The sequence below is a fragment of the Melospiza georgiana genome, chromosome 2 (genome assembly GCF_028018845.1).
Source record: "Melospiza georgiana isolate bMelGeo1 chromosome 2, bMelGeo1.pri, whole genome shotgun sequence".
NCBI lineage: Eukaryota > Metazoa > Chordata > Aves > Passeriformes > Passerellidae > Melospiza > Melospiza georgiana.
The window spans coordinates 18792946-18810031 of NC_080431.1; the positions used below are offsets into that span (position 1 = coordinate 18792946).

General features: G+C 43.7%; 1 protein-coding gene across 4 annotated transcripts; it reads left to right on the forward strand.

Moving 5' to 3' along the window:
* Positions 1-1405: 1405 nt before the first annotated feature.
* On the forward strand, positions 1406-12981 carry CHAMP1 (chromosome alignment maintaining phosphoprotein 1). 4 transcript variants are annotated; one of them, XM_058045266.1, is made up of 2 exons: positions 1406-1467; positions 9310-12981. In XM_058045266.1, exon 2 carries the CDS (start codon positions 9371-9373, stop codon positions 12173-12175), a length of 2805 nt encoding a protein of 934 aa, XP_057901249.1. In that variant the 5' UTR covers positions 1406-1467; positions 9310-9370; the 3' UTR covers positions 12176-12981. The 4 variants fall into 4 exon arrangements, with proteins under 4 accessions (XP_057901249.1, XP_057901252.1, XP_057901250.1 ...); XM_058045269.1 differs by lacking the exon at positions 1406-1467 and adding an exon at positions 2011-2029; XM_058045267.1 differs by lacking the exon at positions 1406-1467 and adding an exon at positions 2170-2370.
* The last annotated feature ends 4105 nt before the right edge of the window (positions 12982-17086 follow it).

Consider the following 17086-nt stretch of genomic DNA (forward strand, 5'->3'; position numbering starts at 1 on the left):
CTCTCCTCTCCTCTCCTCTCCTCTCCTCTCCTCTCCTCTCCTCTCCTCTCCTCTCCTCTCCTCTCCTCTCCTCTCCTCTCCTCGAAATTTCCTTTCCTTGAAATTTCCTTGAAATTTCCTTTCCTTGAAATTTCCTTTCCTTTCCTTGAAATTTCCTTTCCTTGAAATTTCCTTTTCTCCTTGTCTGTGTCCTTGGGTGGTGATGTTGCACTTTCACATTGCAACGCTTTCATGTTTTATTACTACAAATAATAACCACAAAAACAGCTCCACACCTGTTTTCCTTTGCAACCAAGTTGTTCTATAATAAACCCTACATTGTTGATTTATAAATACTGATCATTCACACTAACGTGCCCCGAGGGATCTAATAACAAGAACCTTGGTTATCCCCACCTTCTATGCTAATAAAATTGCCCTCAGCCTCCAGAGAGTCTTTCCTTAAACACTTCCAGGGAGTAACGCACCCTGGAGTTTTTTAAGGAAAAACTGGACATGATACCCAGTGCTCTGGTCTGGTTGACATGGGGGTGCTCACTCACAGGCTGGAGTGGATTTCAGAGGTCTTTTCCAACTTAATTGGTTCTGTGATTCTGTGAGTCTGTCATTCCTTCCATACTGAACAAAAAGCACTGCTAAACCCAAAAGACAAAAAGCAATTCCTGAATTGAGGGGTCCAGAACTGGACACACAGTACCTGAGGTGTGGTCTCTTTGCACTGGTGAGCCCACACCAAGAATCCTGCATACATTTCTGGGCCCCTCAATTCAGGAAGGATATAATGGGCAGATCCAGAGCAGAGCAATGGGGTGCGTGTCCTACAGGGAGCGGCTGAGGGAGCTGGGGTTGCTCAGCCTGGAGAGCAGGAGGCTCCGGGGACACCTTACCTTTCGCTACGATCACCTGAAAGGAGGCTGTAACAGGTTGGGGTCAGGGTCTTCACCCAGGCAACCAGTAGGATGAGAGGACAGAGTCTTAAACGCATCAAGGGATTTTTAGGCTGGATATCAGGGAGAATTTCTTTACTCAAAGGGTGATTGCTTATTGGAATGGGCTGCCCAGGGAGGTGGTGGGGTCACCATCTCTGGAGGTATTGAAGGAAAACTGGACATGGCACCGAGGGCCATCTTCTTGTTGACACGGTGGTGTTTGGTCATAGTCGAGGATGTCAGAGCTCTTTTGCAGCCTAGTTTGTGACTTTGTGACTCTGTTTCTCGCATTCTGGAATTCTCCCCGCACTGGACAAGCCCCCTGTGGGCCCCCAGACAGGCCGGGCCCCCTGGGCGGCAGCGCTCCCTGCCGGCGGGCGCGGAGGGCGGCGCGGCCCGGCCCCGCCCCCGGCCCCGCCGCCGCGGCCGCGGCACGTGACCCGGCCCCGCCTCCCGCCGCCGCCGCCGCCGCCATTGGCGGGGGGAGCCCGGCCCGGCCCCCCCGGCCCCGCGCCCGCCGTCCCGGAGGTGCCGATCGGTGAGTGCGGGCGGCCCGTCCCGCTCGCCCCCCGCTCCCGCCGGCCGGGCCCGGCGCGCTTCCCTCCCTCCCCCTGGGCATCGGGCCTGGGCCTTCCCCTTGTCCAGCCCCCGCCGCGCGGGGGGCGGCGGCGGCTGCCGGTGCCGGCGCGGGGGGAACAAAACCGGCGGGGCCGCGCACGGGAGGGAAGAAGGAGAAGGGAGGCGGCGAGGGAGAGCGCCCGGAGGGGCGGGATGAATGGGCGGGCGGCGTGGCCCCCGGCCCCGGGGGTGCGGCCCCGGGAGGGCCGGGCAGCGGGGAGCCGGCGGCGCCGGGAAAGCCGAGCCCGCAGGCACCCCCTTCCCGCAGGAAAGTTAAAGTGATGCCGGCGGAGCCAGGAGCGGGACGAGCACGCTGCCCGTCTGCTGTCCTGGGATAGCGAGTTGGGCACGGGACGTGTCCCCGCCGGGACCGGGCCCTTCCCCGGTGACAGAAATAGCTGCCGGGAGCGGCGGCGTCGCACGTGGGAGCGGAGAAGCAGGTGCAGAGGGATGGCTCCGCACAGCTCTGGAGAGCGTGTCCTGTGAGCAGCGGCTCCGGGAGCTGGGGTGTTCAGCTGGAGAGAGGAGGCTCGGGGGGACCGTACCACGCTCTGCAGCCACGGGAAAGGAAGGGATAGCCCGGTGGGGATCGGCCTCTCCTCCCAGGCAACAAGTGACAGGACGGGAGGACATAATCTTAAACGGCAGCAAGGGACGCTTAGATTGGACATTAGGAAGAATTTCTTCACTGTGAAAGTGAATAGACATTGGAATGGACTGTCCAGAGTGGTGTCGGAGTCGCCGTCCCTGGAGGTGTTGAAGGAAAGACTGGACGTGGCACCGAGTGCCATGGTCTGCTTGACAAGGTGGTGTTCAGTCACAGGTTGGAGCTCGATCATCTCAGAGGTCTTTTCTAACCTCAATGATTCTATGAATTTTTTGCAAGTGAGGAATATAGAAACTTTGGATTTCACATTTCTCTTCTGTAATCTTCCCATGCACCCCATATTCTTTCAGGGTAGTGTAAATGGAATTCTTAGCATGTTACCAAGTTTCACAGCCTTAATTCGGTTCTTGACTAGATTGCAATGCTCTAGTGGCACTTCATTAGCTCAGGTACAGCGCTGCAGCAATAAGGTTTTCAGGGCCATTTTTGGAAACCAACTGGAAGTGGAATTGGAACTTGGAGTTAAAAAGCTGTAGAAGCAGTACATGGAATTAATTTCTTCAGTCTTGAATCTGTCAAATGTACATTGATTTTACTCTGCAATTTAGACTGTTGTTAGATCTTTTGTTGAGAACTAATGTTGTGTAGACTTGTCATTCTCTTAACAAAGATTGAAATATTGCAAAACTGTTGCAGTTCTGGGTGCTTTGTTTTTCTTAAGTCATCTGTATGTGTGTCAAGCATTGTCACTTTGTAGATCTCCACTGCCTTGAACCTTTCCTGGAAACATGGAACTTCATAAAGCAGCATTTCCTGCCTGGATCTGGTGCCTCCCATGTTCTTAGCGTATCTTGCTGTTTCACTGGCTGGTTGGGTCGGAGTGTTTGTGCCTTGTGTAGCTGTGAAATTTTCAAAACCTTGTTCAGCAATTGTTGCTGGTGGAACAGCCTGAGTAGACTGGCTGGTAGCTGGGAGTTCAGATGTGAGGTTGTGGTCAGATACTGTGGACACTTGTGGACTAGCAGGAGCGCAGGGCTGCCTGTCTTGTTCCTGGTGCCTTGGAAGTGATGCCCTTACCTGCCTGGTGCCTTGCAGAGTGCCTGCTCTGCCCCACTGTGGGATGTTTGTGTGCAGCTTCCTCTGGGAGCTAAACTTCTCTTTGTCAGTCACAACACAGGGATGTAGCTTCAAGAGAAGCATCATGCTGCCACCAGACTGCCATTCATTTTTTGGCACTGCAAGAATGTGTAGTTTTTCCTTTTGCTTAAACCCAGCAAAACTCTGGATCTGTTCCTTCCAGCAGAGGCGATGATGCTGCTGTATCTCGCTTACTCAGATTTCTTTTGCTGGGAACAAATTTGCCACTGACTCTCCTCACTGACAGAGGGTTATGACTGAACTGTTTGTCTGGAAGAAACTTCCAAGGCTGACAAAAATCAACAGTGATCCTTCCTGTGCAGTGACTGGTATAGGGAATCTTATGTGTGGTTGTAGTGCACTGCAGAAAATCGCATGGCTTTTCTTCTGGATCATTTCCCCAGCTGTGTTGGTGCCATTAAAGTATGTTGCATGTTCTCTAGCTGCTTGTGTTTCACCAGGGTTGATTGTTCATTGAGAGGAAAAGAGTTATAGATTTTTCTGCCACTGAGAACCAAGACAGTCTGATTTTGAACAGTGATGTGGCAGACTACTTGTTGCTGTGCTCTGAATTTCTTCATGTAATGTTAAAGGAAATCTAATTTTCTGTGCTCACAGACAGTCTAGATCTTTAGCTTTGAGCCCTTTGTTGCTTCCTTTGTACAGTCACAGCTTATCTTCAGTAGAGGAAAAATGGAGGTATATATTAACTGTTGCAATGCTAAGTGTAGAATGTGTTTATTAAAAATTACCAGGAATGATTGGAAGACTTGTAGCTATGACATTGGAATGGAGTTAAAAAGTAGAGATACCTTGTTTGCTGCCAGAGTCATGTTGTGCCAACACTTGCATGGATTCCTTGTTATATGTAGGTATCTCCTCTGCATTTTTCCTATTTTCTTCCACGAGGAGGTTTTTGAGGGGCTGTAGGAAGTATGGCTTAATCTTAAGTAGGATCCTTGTGGAAGATGGGATATGGAATCCATGAACCATGTCAGACATGGCTGGATGTGTTGGCTGGGAAGACATCAGGAGGTCTCTCCTCTCTGTGCATTAGCTTAGGATGCTCCTATTACTCAGTTTAACATGAACTCAGCAGAAACTTCTGATGCTGTTTGACTCTGCTCTGTGGCTGCCTTGTGATACTCATAACCAACTTTTGGTTGAATTTGTGGTTATCTCGCTGCCTCTGATTTCCTGGATACTTCTTCTTTCTGCCAAATCATAACTTTAGCCTCTTGGCTGCTAAGAACAAATCAAGAAAAGCAGTGATGTTTTTTTTTTTCCTCAGGTAGATACTTGCCCTCATTACCAATCCTTTTCCCATGCTGTTTTTCTGTTTTTCCTCTGGTGGAGGAGATTATGGCCAGAACTGCAGTGTAGGGGACAGGAACTGGTGTAAGGATCTTCAGCATCTCAGTGGAGAGAGGAGAGAGTTGGTGGAAGGAACCTCTGTTTGTAGGTTCTAAACATGCCTGGAAGAAGAGGGGCTGGGAGAGGTGGCTGATGGAGCAGCAGTAGGGACTGGTGGTCCCACTGCTGGGATTTGTGTCTCTTCAGGCACTTTTAAACTGAGTGATGGACATTGATCTGTGTCACTTCAAGTCAGCTAAGAGCTGGGTTGGTACTGATGCTGTTACTGTGCTTGACATCTGAGGATATAGTGAGCTTTTAGCCAGAAGCACTTACCTGCTCAGGTAGATTTCAGTGGGAAATGTTATGTCTTAGGAAGACTCTGAATGAGTCTTGGCTGCCTTAAGTTAAAATTTAGTATTGCAAGCCCCAGAATCTTAGTTGAATCACAGTATTTTGTCTTGCAGGCAGGATGTGGATGCAGAACAGGCATAAATGCTGGGCTTCAGGCTTCTGCTTTGGTTGTAGTGTGTTCTGTTTGGCTGCATGTGTGTTTGTTTTCTCAGTGTTGCAGCCATGGAAAGTGAGAAAAGTAGGAGGGAATGTAGAAAGAGCAATTAAAGAATGTGTTGTGCTTTGTAGTGTTACAGTAGCATGCAGCACAGGCTCAGTTATAGCCACTGCTGCACTGCACATCCTGTTACCTGAGAGTTTGAATAGGGGAATGCTCAGGTGTCCTTTTTACAAAACAGTTATGGCCCGGCAGAGTGTTCAACTAAACAAAGTGGCCTGGGGCCTGCACAGCAGTTACTTGCAGAGGTGGCAGCTTCTTTGTCCTCCTAGGAGTACTCAAGAAGTCCTGAGAGATGCTCCAGTGACCATCTGTCTTCTGCTTTGTTTAATGGGGAACCTGTTGCTCATGACAATTTGATCTTTGTCCTGAAATTCATACTTTTCCTTAAAGAGCTTCAGAGTACTAGAGTGATGTGATTTAGTATTTGGTTCAGGTCTCTGCAGTGCACATGGAACACCCTGACAAAATCACACCATTTATTTAATAAAACCTTTTTATGGGTTTGATTTGCAGCAGCACATTGCCTTTAATGTCTGTAATAATGCATTTACACAGAGGGAGCATGGTCCATCTCTCTCAGTGTTGCCTGAAGGATGCTGCTGAGCACAGATTACATCACAGTTCGTGCAGGACCAAGGCCATGGGGCCCTGGTTACTGAGCATATGGTTTCTAGGCTGGCTGGCTCTGCTGGTGTGGGACTCTTTAGAAAACAGTGACATGTTGTTCCTTGCACTTTCACCCAGCTGGGCAAGCCAGGATGCAGTGCAGAACAAGTTCTGATGCAGGAGTGGTGGCAAAGAGCAGTGTGAAGCAGAGTCATCTGTGTGAGAAACCTGAGTACAGAGGAGGACAGCAACCAAAACCATGTAGAGACAGTGGCACTGGAGCTCAATATTAAGAAGGAGTCTGGAGGGATTGACAGGAAAATCTTTCAAACTAGCGATGTAGATCTGTGCTAAGTGAACCAGCAACGTCTCAGAGTTTATTCTTCCAGAAGTGTTTCAACAAATTTGAATTGACAACATGAGTTAGTACAGGCTCAGTGCTGTTTGTTACTGATCCCAGTAACTATTCTGAAACTAGATTTACTATTCCATGGGCTTGCAGCCCAAGGTGCTGCAATAACCAAGAGTTGTCTTGCTCAGTAGGGTCCTCAATTAAGTAGAGATTTCAGCAGAAGAGGCAGTTACTTCAGTGACTGCCAGGTACGCTGGGTTGAGTTACAAAACTAAAAATGCTGGATGATGGCAATGTGACACAAAGTTCCCTCAGCTCTTTAATGTTATTTCTTATGCAAAAGGCTTGACTGGCAAGACTTTTGGATGTCTGGATTGTGCCTGTAACTTCTTTGGTTCCAAAAAAATCTAATGGCCAAAAAAGCTTAGCATCAATGTGGACAATTTGTGGAATTTGGGAACTGCTGACTTTTTCTGACTGCTGTATTTGGAAAGAAAGTGGGAATTTTCAGCATAAAGTAAGATAGAACTGAATAAAAGAAGAGGATGGGGACGTGGGGTGGAGTGTGTTTCTGTGAATAACAAAAAACTGCAGCAAGGGCAACAGGTGACATGAAGAGCTGGGAAATTATGAAGACAGTAGAAAAGATTGTCTCTTAAACTTTGTTATAAACTGTGATAAATTCAAATTAGAAAAGCCCTTTTTTGGTTTTCTGTGAAAAGAAAATGGGTTATTCCGGATTACAACCAATTTTGGAATTGACAAATTCCCTTTCAAGTCTAAAAATATGATTGCTGCAGTACATCTTCATTATGCTAATTATGTTCTGCTGTGATTTGATTAAAAAAAACCCCAAAACCTTTTTATTTTGCTCATATCAGCAATTCAGAAATTTTTGCTTTCAAATTTAAATTTTCCTATCCTCCTTTTGCTCTGAATCCAGCAAACAAAATATAAAGTAGTTAATAAAGATTTGAAAGTCTTTTAGAGTACTAAGACATGGTGTGCTGTGAGTTTTTACAATTGGCAGGTTCTTTTCTGTTGAAGAGATACAGCCCACTGAGCACTGCTGTCATCTTTGTTTTGTTTTCATCTTTTACAGACATAAAAAATCCGTTATAAAATGTTGGGAAGTGTTTTGGGTCAACGCTGAATGTGGTGTGGGCTACAATTTGGGATGTCTTTTGTATGGCTGCCAGCAGTGCTGGGAAACTGCAGCTTGTACCCCAAAGGCTCTTCACTTCAGTGTCTGTGGGGCAGAGTAATTACTTCTCATTTGCAGCTAGGCTGTGGTCGGATGCTGTTCATTTGCCTCATGGTTGTGAAGCAGGTTCCTTCTTAAAGCTCCACGTGGGGTTCCACCGTGCTTCCCAATTGGAAATCTACCTGTTCCTGTGGCTTAATGTGATGTGTGTATGCGCAGCGCACACAAAGGAGCTGCTCCATAAGCAGCTGAGCTAGTGAACCTGTGTTTCTTAAGGATTTGTGCCCTCCTGCTCCTCAGCCAATCCTTCTTTCCTGGTTTTTTGCTGTATCCATCTCATCCTTTAGCAGCACTGTTAATTTGCTTTCATTCTGTCTCTACCCCAAGCCCAAAGCAACTCACTGCTGTAGTATTTTGAATTCCTTCCCCTTTTCCTTAATTAAAGCTGAATCAGATGCTGCTTGCTCTGAATGTTTCAAGACTTTTTGTGGAGAGGCTAAACAGAAGAAGTTGCTGCTAAGTGACATATTCTGCCTCAGTGGAGGCATTGCTTGCATTCTCTAGTTGGTGATTTTCATGAAAGGTGTAGAAATGCAAAGTAAGGCTGGATTGCTTTGTCCAGTTTGATTGGCATTGACTGTGAGGCAATGTGTTTGTATAGGCCTCATTTCCATAAGAAACCAGGGGGAAAATGCTTTAGGAATAAATTAAGAAAACTTGCTTTGAATGCATATTTTTAGACTTGTTAGTCTTATATATATTTAGACAGGTAAAATTAACGTTAAAATTAAACAACAATTTTGAGTGTTTTGAAGCACTGTGTTTTAAAACACCCCCCAAAATTAGGCTGATAGCTTAGCATGATTAATCATGTAACAACTGTTTAATTTCAACCTACAAGGAAGAGGTGTGCTCATTTCATTTAAATGTCCTTTTTACCTTCCACTTTATGTCAGTATAACTTGCAGACTATGACTAGACTTGGTTTTCTGCTTGTTGCAGTAGCTAATCTGGTTAAATTCTTTTGGAAATAGGAGAATATAGCCAAATCATTAAAAGCTATTTACGTTGGGGGGGGAGGGTTGGTTGGTGTTTGGGTGTTGTTGTTGTTGTTGTTTTGTGTTTTTTTTAAGTCTTGTAAAAAACATTAATTTTGAGAAATTTCCATCGCTGGGGTGAGGAAAACAATGTTCTGGATTCAGTGGACTGTTAACTACCAACTGAAAAAAAACCTGCTGTTTTTCTTAAATAGTATTTTTGTTGTTATTGGGGCAACAGATGAAATAATGGAACAGGAAAAGTCCTTGTCATAATAGATGAAGCTTTTATGATCAGTGTATTTTTTATCATATAATTAGTGAAAGGAAGCCAGTATTTAACAGATGAAAACAGCCTAGACTTTAGACTGCTGTTTTCTTGAATTTTAGTTTGATCTTTGTCAAAAATGGATTATTTGTTTTGAAATTTAATGGTGAAGATGCATTTTTTAAATGGCCTTATCTCAGTGGCATTGTTTCAAGTACTTTCCAAAGTACTTTTTGGTTTCAGTTTACATGTATAATGTAAATAATACAATAAAAGCACATAAAATATGGTAAGAAGACAATGGAGAAAACAAGTCACATTTATCAAGTGAAATTCAAACTTTGCTCTTCATCACCTGGGGTTTTTTTATCATTTGCTTCCAGTTTTTTTACATAGGTAGGAAGGCCTATTGTTAAATGTAAACTTTATTTTTTCAAGTTTTACTGATGCAAAATGACTTTCTGTTTGGATTTCTCTATGAAGTAGTCAGTACCTGTGCAAAATCTATGCTTTCTAAAAAGGGAGTGGGGGTGAGCAGGGAAAAGCGCGCGTGGTTATTTAGGAGTGACAGAGTTGAAATTAACATGAAAGGATAACTATACAGATCTTTTTCCTTTATTACAGGAACTGAAAAATCCTCTTTAAAAGGTGCACTGCTGTGGGGACTGTTACTGCCTACAGAAAAATGGACATGCTGCAGATACTACGGAAAACCACAGAGCGCTTGGAATGTGACTACTGCAGCTTCAGGGGAACTGACTATGAGAACATACAAATTCATATGGGTACCGTTCACCCAGAGTGTTGTGATGAAATGGATGCTGCTGGTTTGGGTAAACTTATATTTTATCAAAAAAGTGCAAAACTGTTTCACTGCCATAAATGTTTCTTTACCAGCAAGATGTATTGCAACGTGTATTATCACATCAAAGCACAGCATGCAGCACCTGAGAAGTGGAATGAAGAGCAGAAAGAGCAACAGGTAGAAGGAGATTCAGATTCGTCCAAGAAAAGTGTCATGTTGGAGCCACAGAAACCTACCCTTTCCCCTGAGTCAGGCAAACCTGCCCTTTCTCCTGAACTCCCCAAATCAGAACCTGTTGTTTCCCCCAGGCTTCAGAAATCTTCTGTGTCCCCAGAGCCCCAGAAGTCTGCTCAGGTGACTTCCCCAGAGCCAGAGAAGTCAGTCCAGACTGTGTCCCCAGATCCAGAAAAGTCAGCCCAAGCCACATCTCCCGATCCAGAGAAGTTAGCCTCATCTGTGTCCCCTGACCCACAGAAGCCATCTCCTGCTGTGTCTCCTGACCCACAGAAGCCATCTCCTGTCGTGTCTCCTGACCCACAGAAGCCATCTCCTGCTGTGTCCCCCGACCCACAGAAGCCAGCCCCGGCCACGTCTCCAGAGCCCCGCCGGCATTCCCCCGCCATATCGCCTGAGCCCCGGCGCCATTCCCCTGCTGTGTCTCCAGAGCCCCGCAGATACTCCCCAGCTGTGTCACCAGAGCCAAAGAAACCTCCTCCAGCAGCGTCCCCTGAGCCACGGAGGTACGCCCCAGCCGTGTCTCCTGAGCCACGCAGGCATCCCTCCCAGATGCGTCGGCCTGCTTCTGCTGCTTCTCCTGAGAGCCGGAGACCCGCTTCTGCGGTTTCACCGGAGTCATGGAGACCTGGCCCAACTGTTTCCCCTGAGCCCTGGAGGGCTTCACCTCATGAAGTGCAGAAGTCTCCCACAGTTTCTCCCTGGGCTTCAAAGCCTGCCATGTCGGTGTCCGTGGAATCCCGGAGGTCTGCCCCTGAGTCCCGAAGGCCTGGTTCAGTTGTGTTGCCAGAACCTAGGAGGCTTGTTTCTGATTCGTGTAAGTCTACGTCCTTTTCTGAATCCCAGAAATCTACTCTTGTTTCTTCTGAGCCCTGGAAACCCATCTCATCTGTTTACCCTGAAGGCTGGAAACCTGTTCTGTCCCCTGACACGTGGAAGCATTCTCCCCCTGTTTCTCCTGAGCTTCGAAAGTCCAGTCACACTGTTTCCTCTGACTCTTGGAAGCCTTCTTTCTTTCCTGAGGTCCGTAAGCCTGGTGTTTCAGTATCTCCTGAATCTTGGAAACTCTCTGAGTCACGGAAATCAATGTATTTTTCTGAAACTCAGAAATCCACCTCAGCTGCTTCATCTGAGATTCAGAAACGGGCTCATTTCCCTGAGCCTCGGAAAAGAGTGTTGTTCCCAGAGACTCGCAAATCTAATCCTGCTGCCTCTACTGATGTCCAGAAACGTGCTGTCTTTTCTGAGCCCCAGAATCAGACATCTACTTCTGCTGTTTCTACTGAAGGTCAAAAACAAGCTCTGTGTTCTGAAACCCAAAAATCTGCTCTTGTTTCTTCTGAAGTCCAGAAGCATGCCCTGTTTTCTGAAGCCCAAAAACTCACTTCCATTTCCTCTGAAGTTCAGGAGTCTACTTCCTTTCTAGAGTCTCAGAAATCCACATCTCCTGAAGTTCAGAAACATGGTCTCTTTACTGAGTCCCAGAAACCTACTCCCGTTTCTCCCGAGACACTCAAGCAAGCTGTTTTCACAGACTGCCAGAAATCTGCTGTTTCCCCTGATGTTCAAAAGCATGCTGTATTTTCTGAGATGCAGAAGCCTGCTGCTGCTCTATCCTCTGATATCCAGAGACATGCTGAAACTACTGTACCTTCTGAAATCCAGAAGAACATCCTGTTTTCCGAGCCTCACAAGTCTGCTTCGGGCTTTTTCTCTGAGCCCCAAACACCTAGTGAGTCTGGTGAGAGTGACTTTCTCTCTCACAGTTTAGATGATCAGAAACCACTGGATGATTTATTCTCACAGGATGAACAGTCAATATTAGCCAAAGAATCACCTGAACACATGTTATATTCATGCCCAAAAAAGAAGCCCAAGAAGGAAAACCAGGAGAACTCAGATTCTGAACTAAATAGTAGTGAGTGTGGAAAACCAGTGGTGGACTCAATGGAGATAAAGGAACAAGAGTCCAACAGTGACCAAGAGCAGTATGATATGGAGTCATCTGATTACAGCAAAGAGAGCAAAATGGATGCAACTACTCCTACGCAGCCACCGTGTGTGCTTCAGTTTACTGAAGAGAAAGAGGCTTTCATCTCTGAGGAAGAAATAGCAAAGTACATGAAGCGTGGCAAGGGAAAGTATTACTGCAAAATCTGTTGCTGTCGTGCAATGAAAAAAGGTGCTGTCTTGCACCATTTAGTTAACAAGCATAATGTTCAAAGCCCATACAAATGTAAAATATGTGGCAAAGCTTTTCTCTTGGAGTCTCTTCTTAAAAATCATGTTGCTGCTCATGGTCAAAGTCTGTTGAAGTGTCCCCGTTGTAATTTTGAATCAAATTTTCCCCGAGGCTTTAAGAAACATTTAACCCATTGCCAAAGCCGTCATAGTGATGATACACCTAAAAAACACTTGGACAGCCTTGAACCACTTGAAGAACAAATTTAATCTGTTTTTTTTTTCCTTGTGCTAGGAAAGCTGAATTTATGAAGTGTTCAAAAGTGTTACTGTATGTTAACCGAGTAGTTTAGCTGATCTGACAAGTCAGAAGATGCATGGTTTATTGTACTATGTTTAACTTGTCTTATAGCTGTATTACTGAGAAGATTTACTTTTAAAAGTAATTTTAAATGCGTGTTCGTGTCTTTGTATTACCCATCAGTAGAGTCATATTTTATTTTTCAGATGTACTATGTTTTTGAAACCAAAATGGATACAAATTAGTTTTGTAAAGATTTGTAAAACATATAGGCAATTAAGGACTGGAGTGGCAAGCAATCTGTATTTTCCTGTGAAGACAACTTCTTTTTTCACATTTGTTAAATGTGGTATTTTTAAAAATGTTTTTATCAAGTTCTCAAATCAAATTCTCACTAAATTGAATGTGAATGAGCAAGAATATGAGGAACTACAATATTCCTGGTAGGAATATGAGGAACTACCAATATTCCTGGAATAATTCTGCCCTGAGGTAATTGAGTGTATAGACATTTGCTGGAAATTTATTGCACTCAGTTCTCTGACTTGTCTCAGATTTAGAAGCATCAAGGTACTTATTTTGTGATTCTGTATTTTGGCCATGTTTTAATCATTTACTAATATACATTAAATTGATAGATTAACGTCAGACTATGTATAGCTCAACACTTTCTCTTGATGATCCAGATGTTTGTAATGTCAGACGACCCCTAAATTTCCTGTATTTGGTGAAATGTTATGCTTTAATGTTTTAACAATAAAAAGAAACCCAACCTGGTGTTGGCCATATTTTTTTTGTTCAAGTCAAGAACAAAACCTTTGTATTCAGCATAGTATCTTTTAAGTATCTTTGGCAACAAGAGATGCAAAAGTACCTAGGAGGTCTGCTTTGGAAGCTTCAACTTTGCAGTCATCAGCCTCAGTCATCACTCAGCAAGATTAGTCTAAATTTCCCATCTCTTTCAGAAGAGCATGTCAGATGTAAATGAAAAAAAAGGAAAACAAGAATTTATATTTATGCACTGTTATTTAGGATGCTGGCCTTTGTGTGATCTGTATATTATTTGTATAAAACACATAAGTACTTTTTAATTCAGAAAGAATGTAGATTTTATGTGGAGGCAGCAGAAGGAAGAAGGAGTTCCTCTCCAGCTGAATTATGCTTAGACAAGCTGTTTTAAATATGGGTTTAGGATATGAAGGTGTTAGTGTTAAATTAATAATAAAAAAGTCTCCAAGTGTAATCTCCAACCAAAGAGCTTCAGATTGGTTTGATTGAAGCTTGTATTTTTATCTTTGTTGCCTTTCATGAGGATTTCTGTAAGGAAGGGCAAAGATATTTAAAGCTCTACATTCAGGTGACTTCTTAGTGCTGTTTATTAAGTGAAAGAGTTGCCTTCCTACCATGTCTGTATGAATAATTCAAATGCATTGTGTGACTTACTGTGTATGTTCTGTGGCTCCAGTTCAGTGTAGAAAGAGTGGCATTAACTAAAAGCCAGTAAAAGTGACTCGTTCAGGACAGCACAGTCATTCTTTACTTCCCAGGTGTTAGAAAATATTATTTCTTGCAATGGCAAATATTTAATAATCAAAGTCAGCATAGTGAAATGATTTCCTGACTTTGCAGCATGTCTTCATTATGCTTGGGTGTAATACTCGCAGTATTCAACTTTCAGGTTCTCTAACTTTTTAAAGGCTGTTACATTCATAGATCATATATATGACTGAGAAAGTGCTTTTATATGAACTTTTAGGCAGCTCTTTTTTATCATCCCTATCCTTGGAGAGGAGCCTCTTCTGTGTACTCTTAGAAGGACACTGATTTCAATCCTTTTTGTGAAGAATGCTCAAGGGAAAGTACAAAAGGAAAACAATAAAGAAACATCAGAGGATGTTGTTACAGAAGGATGTTGGCTCTGGCCATATGTGCAATAGAAACTTCATCTTTCTATGGCAAAAAGTGGTTGGTTGTATGGAATGCTCAGTCATGTTTTTAAAGTGCATTTTCACCACCTTTCATTCAGTCAAACTAAAAGTAGTCTGCAGAGAACTTGGAGGCGTTTGACAGAAAAGGCCGTTTTTGTCTCAGGTTACAACTTCATTTCATTTGATATTTGGGGAGAGATTCTTGCAAGAATTACTAGTTTGAGTAATATTATATCTTCAGCATAGCTAAGAGTGTCTAAGTAACTGTCTTGGTATATTAGTATGTTGCTTATCTCTAGGTCAGAGAAACATGGAATGTAATCATTAGAATATGAACACATATACCATTGTTGGTACTGTTTGGTCTTATATTAATGAGTAAACTAATGTGTAAAAACACCCCTGAAGACCATTTAGGATTCAGTGTTTTAAAATGAGAATTCTGTGCTTCACCATTGTCTATTCTGAGAAAGATTCTAGCAAAGATGTATTAAATTTTAGTATTAAAATTTAGTAGAAGTCAAAGGAATTCTTGCTAATTTGTATTGTCTGACATACTTGACCAGGTATTTCTTCTGAGCTGTACAATCAAAAAAGCAGGCTTGCTTTCTTACTTTCTTTCTTTGGGCGGAAGGGGCAGTGAGTTCATATGGGCTTATGGTAACTCTAAACCTGCACCCTCAGTAACAGACATGCTGGCTGAGTTGCTTATCGATGATGTCTTGGCAACTCAGTTCCATTATTTCCTCACATCTGCCTCTTATCTGTCAGTTGTCTGCTGGATTGGATTTTACTTTTTTTTTTTGGCTGCCTCTGTGCCTTTTTTCTCTGCCTTACTGAATGCTCAGGCAAGATTTTTCTTATACCTCGTGAAAGTGTGCCCAAGCCCCAAGTGCTAACCCCCAACAAAATGCATAAACTCTGTTTGTGTGCTTGCTGTTTCATTAGCTGAGCTAAGCCTTGGTGTTGTAGTTGAGACTTGCTGTTCTGTTGAAGCTGCAGGGTAGCCCTCATTGTACCTAGACACTCCATGACTCCAGCAGAGGTTTGTGCAGGTATCAAAACCAGATGTTCTGATTCCCTTTCTCAAATGCTTATACTAATATTGACTCATCAAAGTGTACAACCTTCTGAAACCCAAAACCTCAAACTCCAAAGTTTAAGTGAAACTCAGTGGAAAAGCAGGCATTTATTCCCAGAGGCTTCCTCCAGTGCTGCAAGAGAAAAAATTAAAAACAGTTGTTCTGCTCTTTGTACACTCCGCTTTTAGTTTTATTCCTTATTCTTCCTCCATGCACAGCGTTAAAACTTGAAACATATTGAGGAAAAACAGCTTTTAAATACCTCCTAAACCTCCTGCATTTTAAAAGTAAAAGTAAAAATAAGTTCTTTAAACCCAGTGGGGAAAATTAAATGATCGCATTAAGAAAAAGGTGCCTAACATAGGTATATGTCTGACTTAGCAGAAGAGTGAAAGTTTTATCAGTTACAGCATCCATGCTCAGTACTTCTAGTTGGCAGTAGTCAGATGTTCACAGGCACAAGAGGGTGAAGTTTCTGGCAGCTTTTCACAGAAGATCCCCCCCACTCCCCATAGCCCCCCACTACCCAAGCCTGGCCACACAAAGCCAATACTTACTGCTGCATTAGTGGAAAAAACCTGAGCAAAGCAGGACTGTGAGCAGGTGGGGTGGGTGGATTGGTGGTTGCAGGCACACAGAAATCTGATGTATCCAGTGCCATCTTTGTCATTTCCTCACCAGCAAGGTCTCCCACGCCTCTCTGTTTAGTCAAAGGGTGGAAGAAGTGGAAGAACTACCGTCAGAGAGGGTTGAGTCAGGAGGGACTCGAGAACTCTACTCATGCACATCCATGGCACCCTGGAGGTGGTGCCCAGGATGCTATGAGAATTGGCTGACACCTGTGGCTATTGTACACCATCTTTAATCGAGTTTTGGGAAAAGTTCCCTGTCATTGGAGAAGAACAAATGCTTCACCCATGTTCAAAAAAGTACAGAAAGATGGTCCAGATTCCCCTACTGGCAAATATTTAATTTCTGTAGTTCTGATAAAAAATGATGAAAACATTAAAGGTGAATACTTTGGTTATTCTATAAATGGCATTCTATAAATGTCAATACTTATGCTGATTCTAAGGACAGAATCTTTCTGAAAGTTAAAGGAAAGCAGGGGGATGTGCATTGAAGAAATCTTAAAGCTACTTCTGTTTTCCCTCATTCTGCAGTTTCCAAATGTGTAACATTATAAGGACTCATCCATGCAGTTGCTACAGACCTGAATTGGCTCAGTGATACGCCATGCTGTTTTATTTTGGAGGAGAGCTGGTAATGACCAAATGAAGAATTTGGAGAAAATCAGCTCTGCAGTTGAAATGATGTCTCAGCATGTCATTAACACATATTGGTAGAGCAACCTCACAGATGGGACAGAAGCTTTTTACATGAGGACCATATGTGCACTGAAGAGATAATGTAATGACCTTTCTGTTGTGGCTCTGGCTTTAGGGGTTACTGCTCTCAGCTGCCTGACTCCTTTTGTCTGTGCTCTGTTCCTTAGCCCCTTTTGGTTGAACTGTTCACCTGTGTGATTTCTAAAGCAGAAATTAGTCTCTTAAAATGTCTTGACTATAAATATATTTTTTTTCCAAAACCAGAATGATTTCTAACTGACTACATTTATGATTAAATGAAACATCCCACTATGGTGCAAATAGGGTGTTAACATCCAAAAGGGACAAAAATGTCATGGGGGGGTGAATGGTAGGTAGTAATTACATATTTCTTAGTAAAAGGGCATGCACATACTAGGGAAAATTTCTTCACCAAAAGGAGTGTCAGGCCAGACAGGCTGGAGTAGGCAGCTCAGGGAGTCACCATCCTGGAGGTGTGTGAAAGACATGTAGATGTGGCACTTGGGGATATGCTTTAGTGC

Coding starts and splice junctions, on each gene's coding strand:
- CHAMP1 (XM_058045266.1), top strand. CDS start 9,371: ATGGACATGCTGCAGATACTACGGAAAACCACAGAGCGCTTGGAATGT.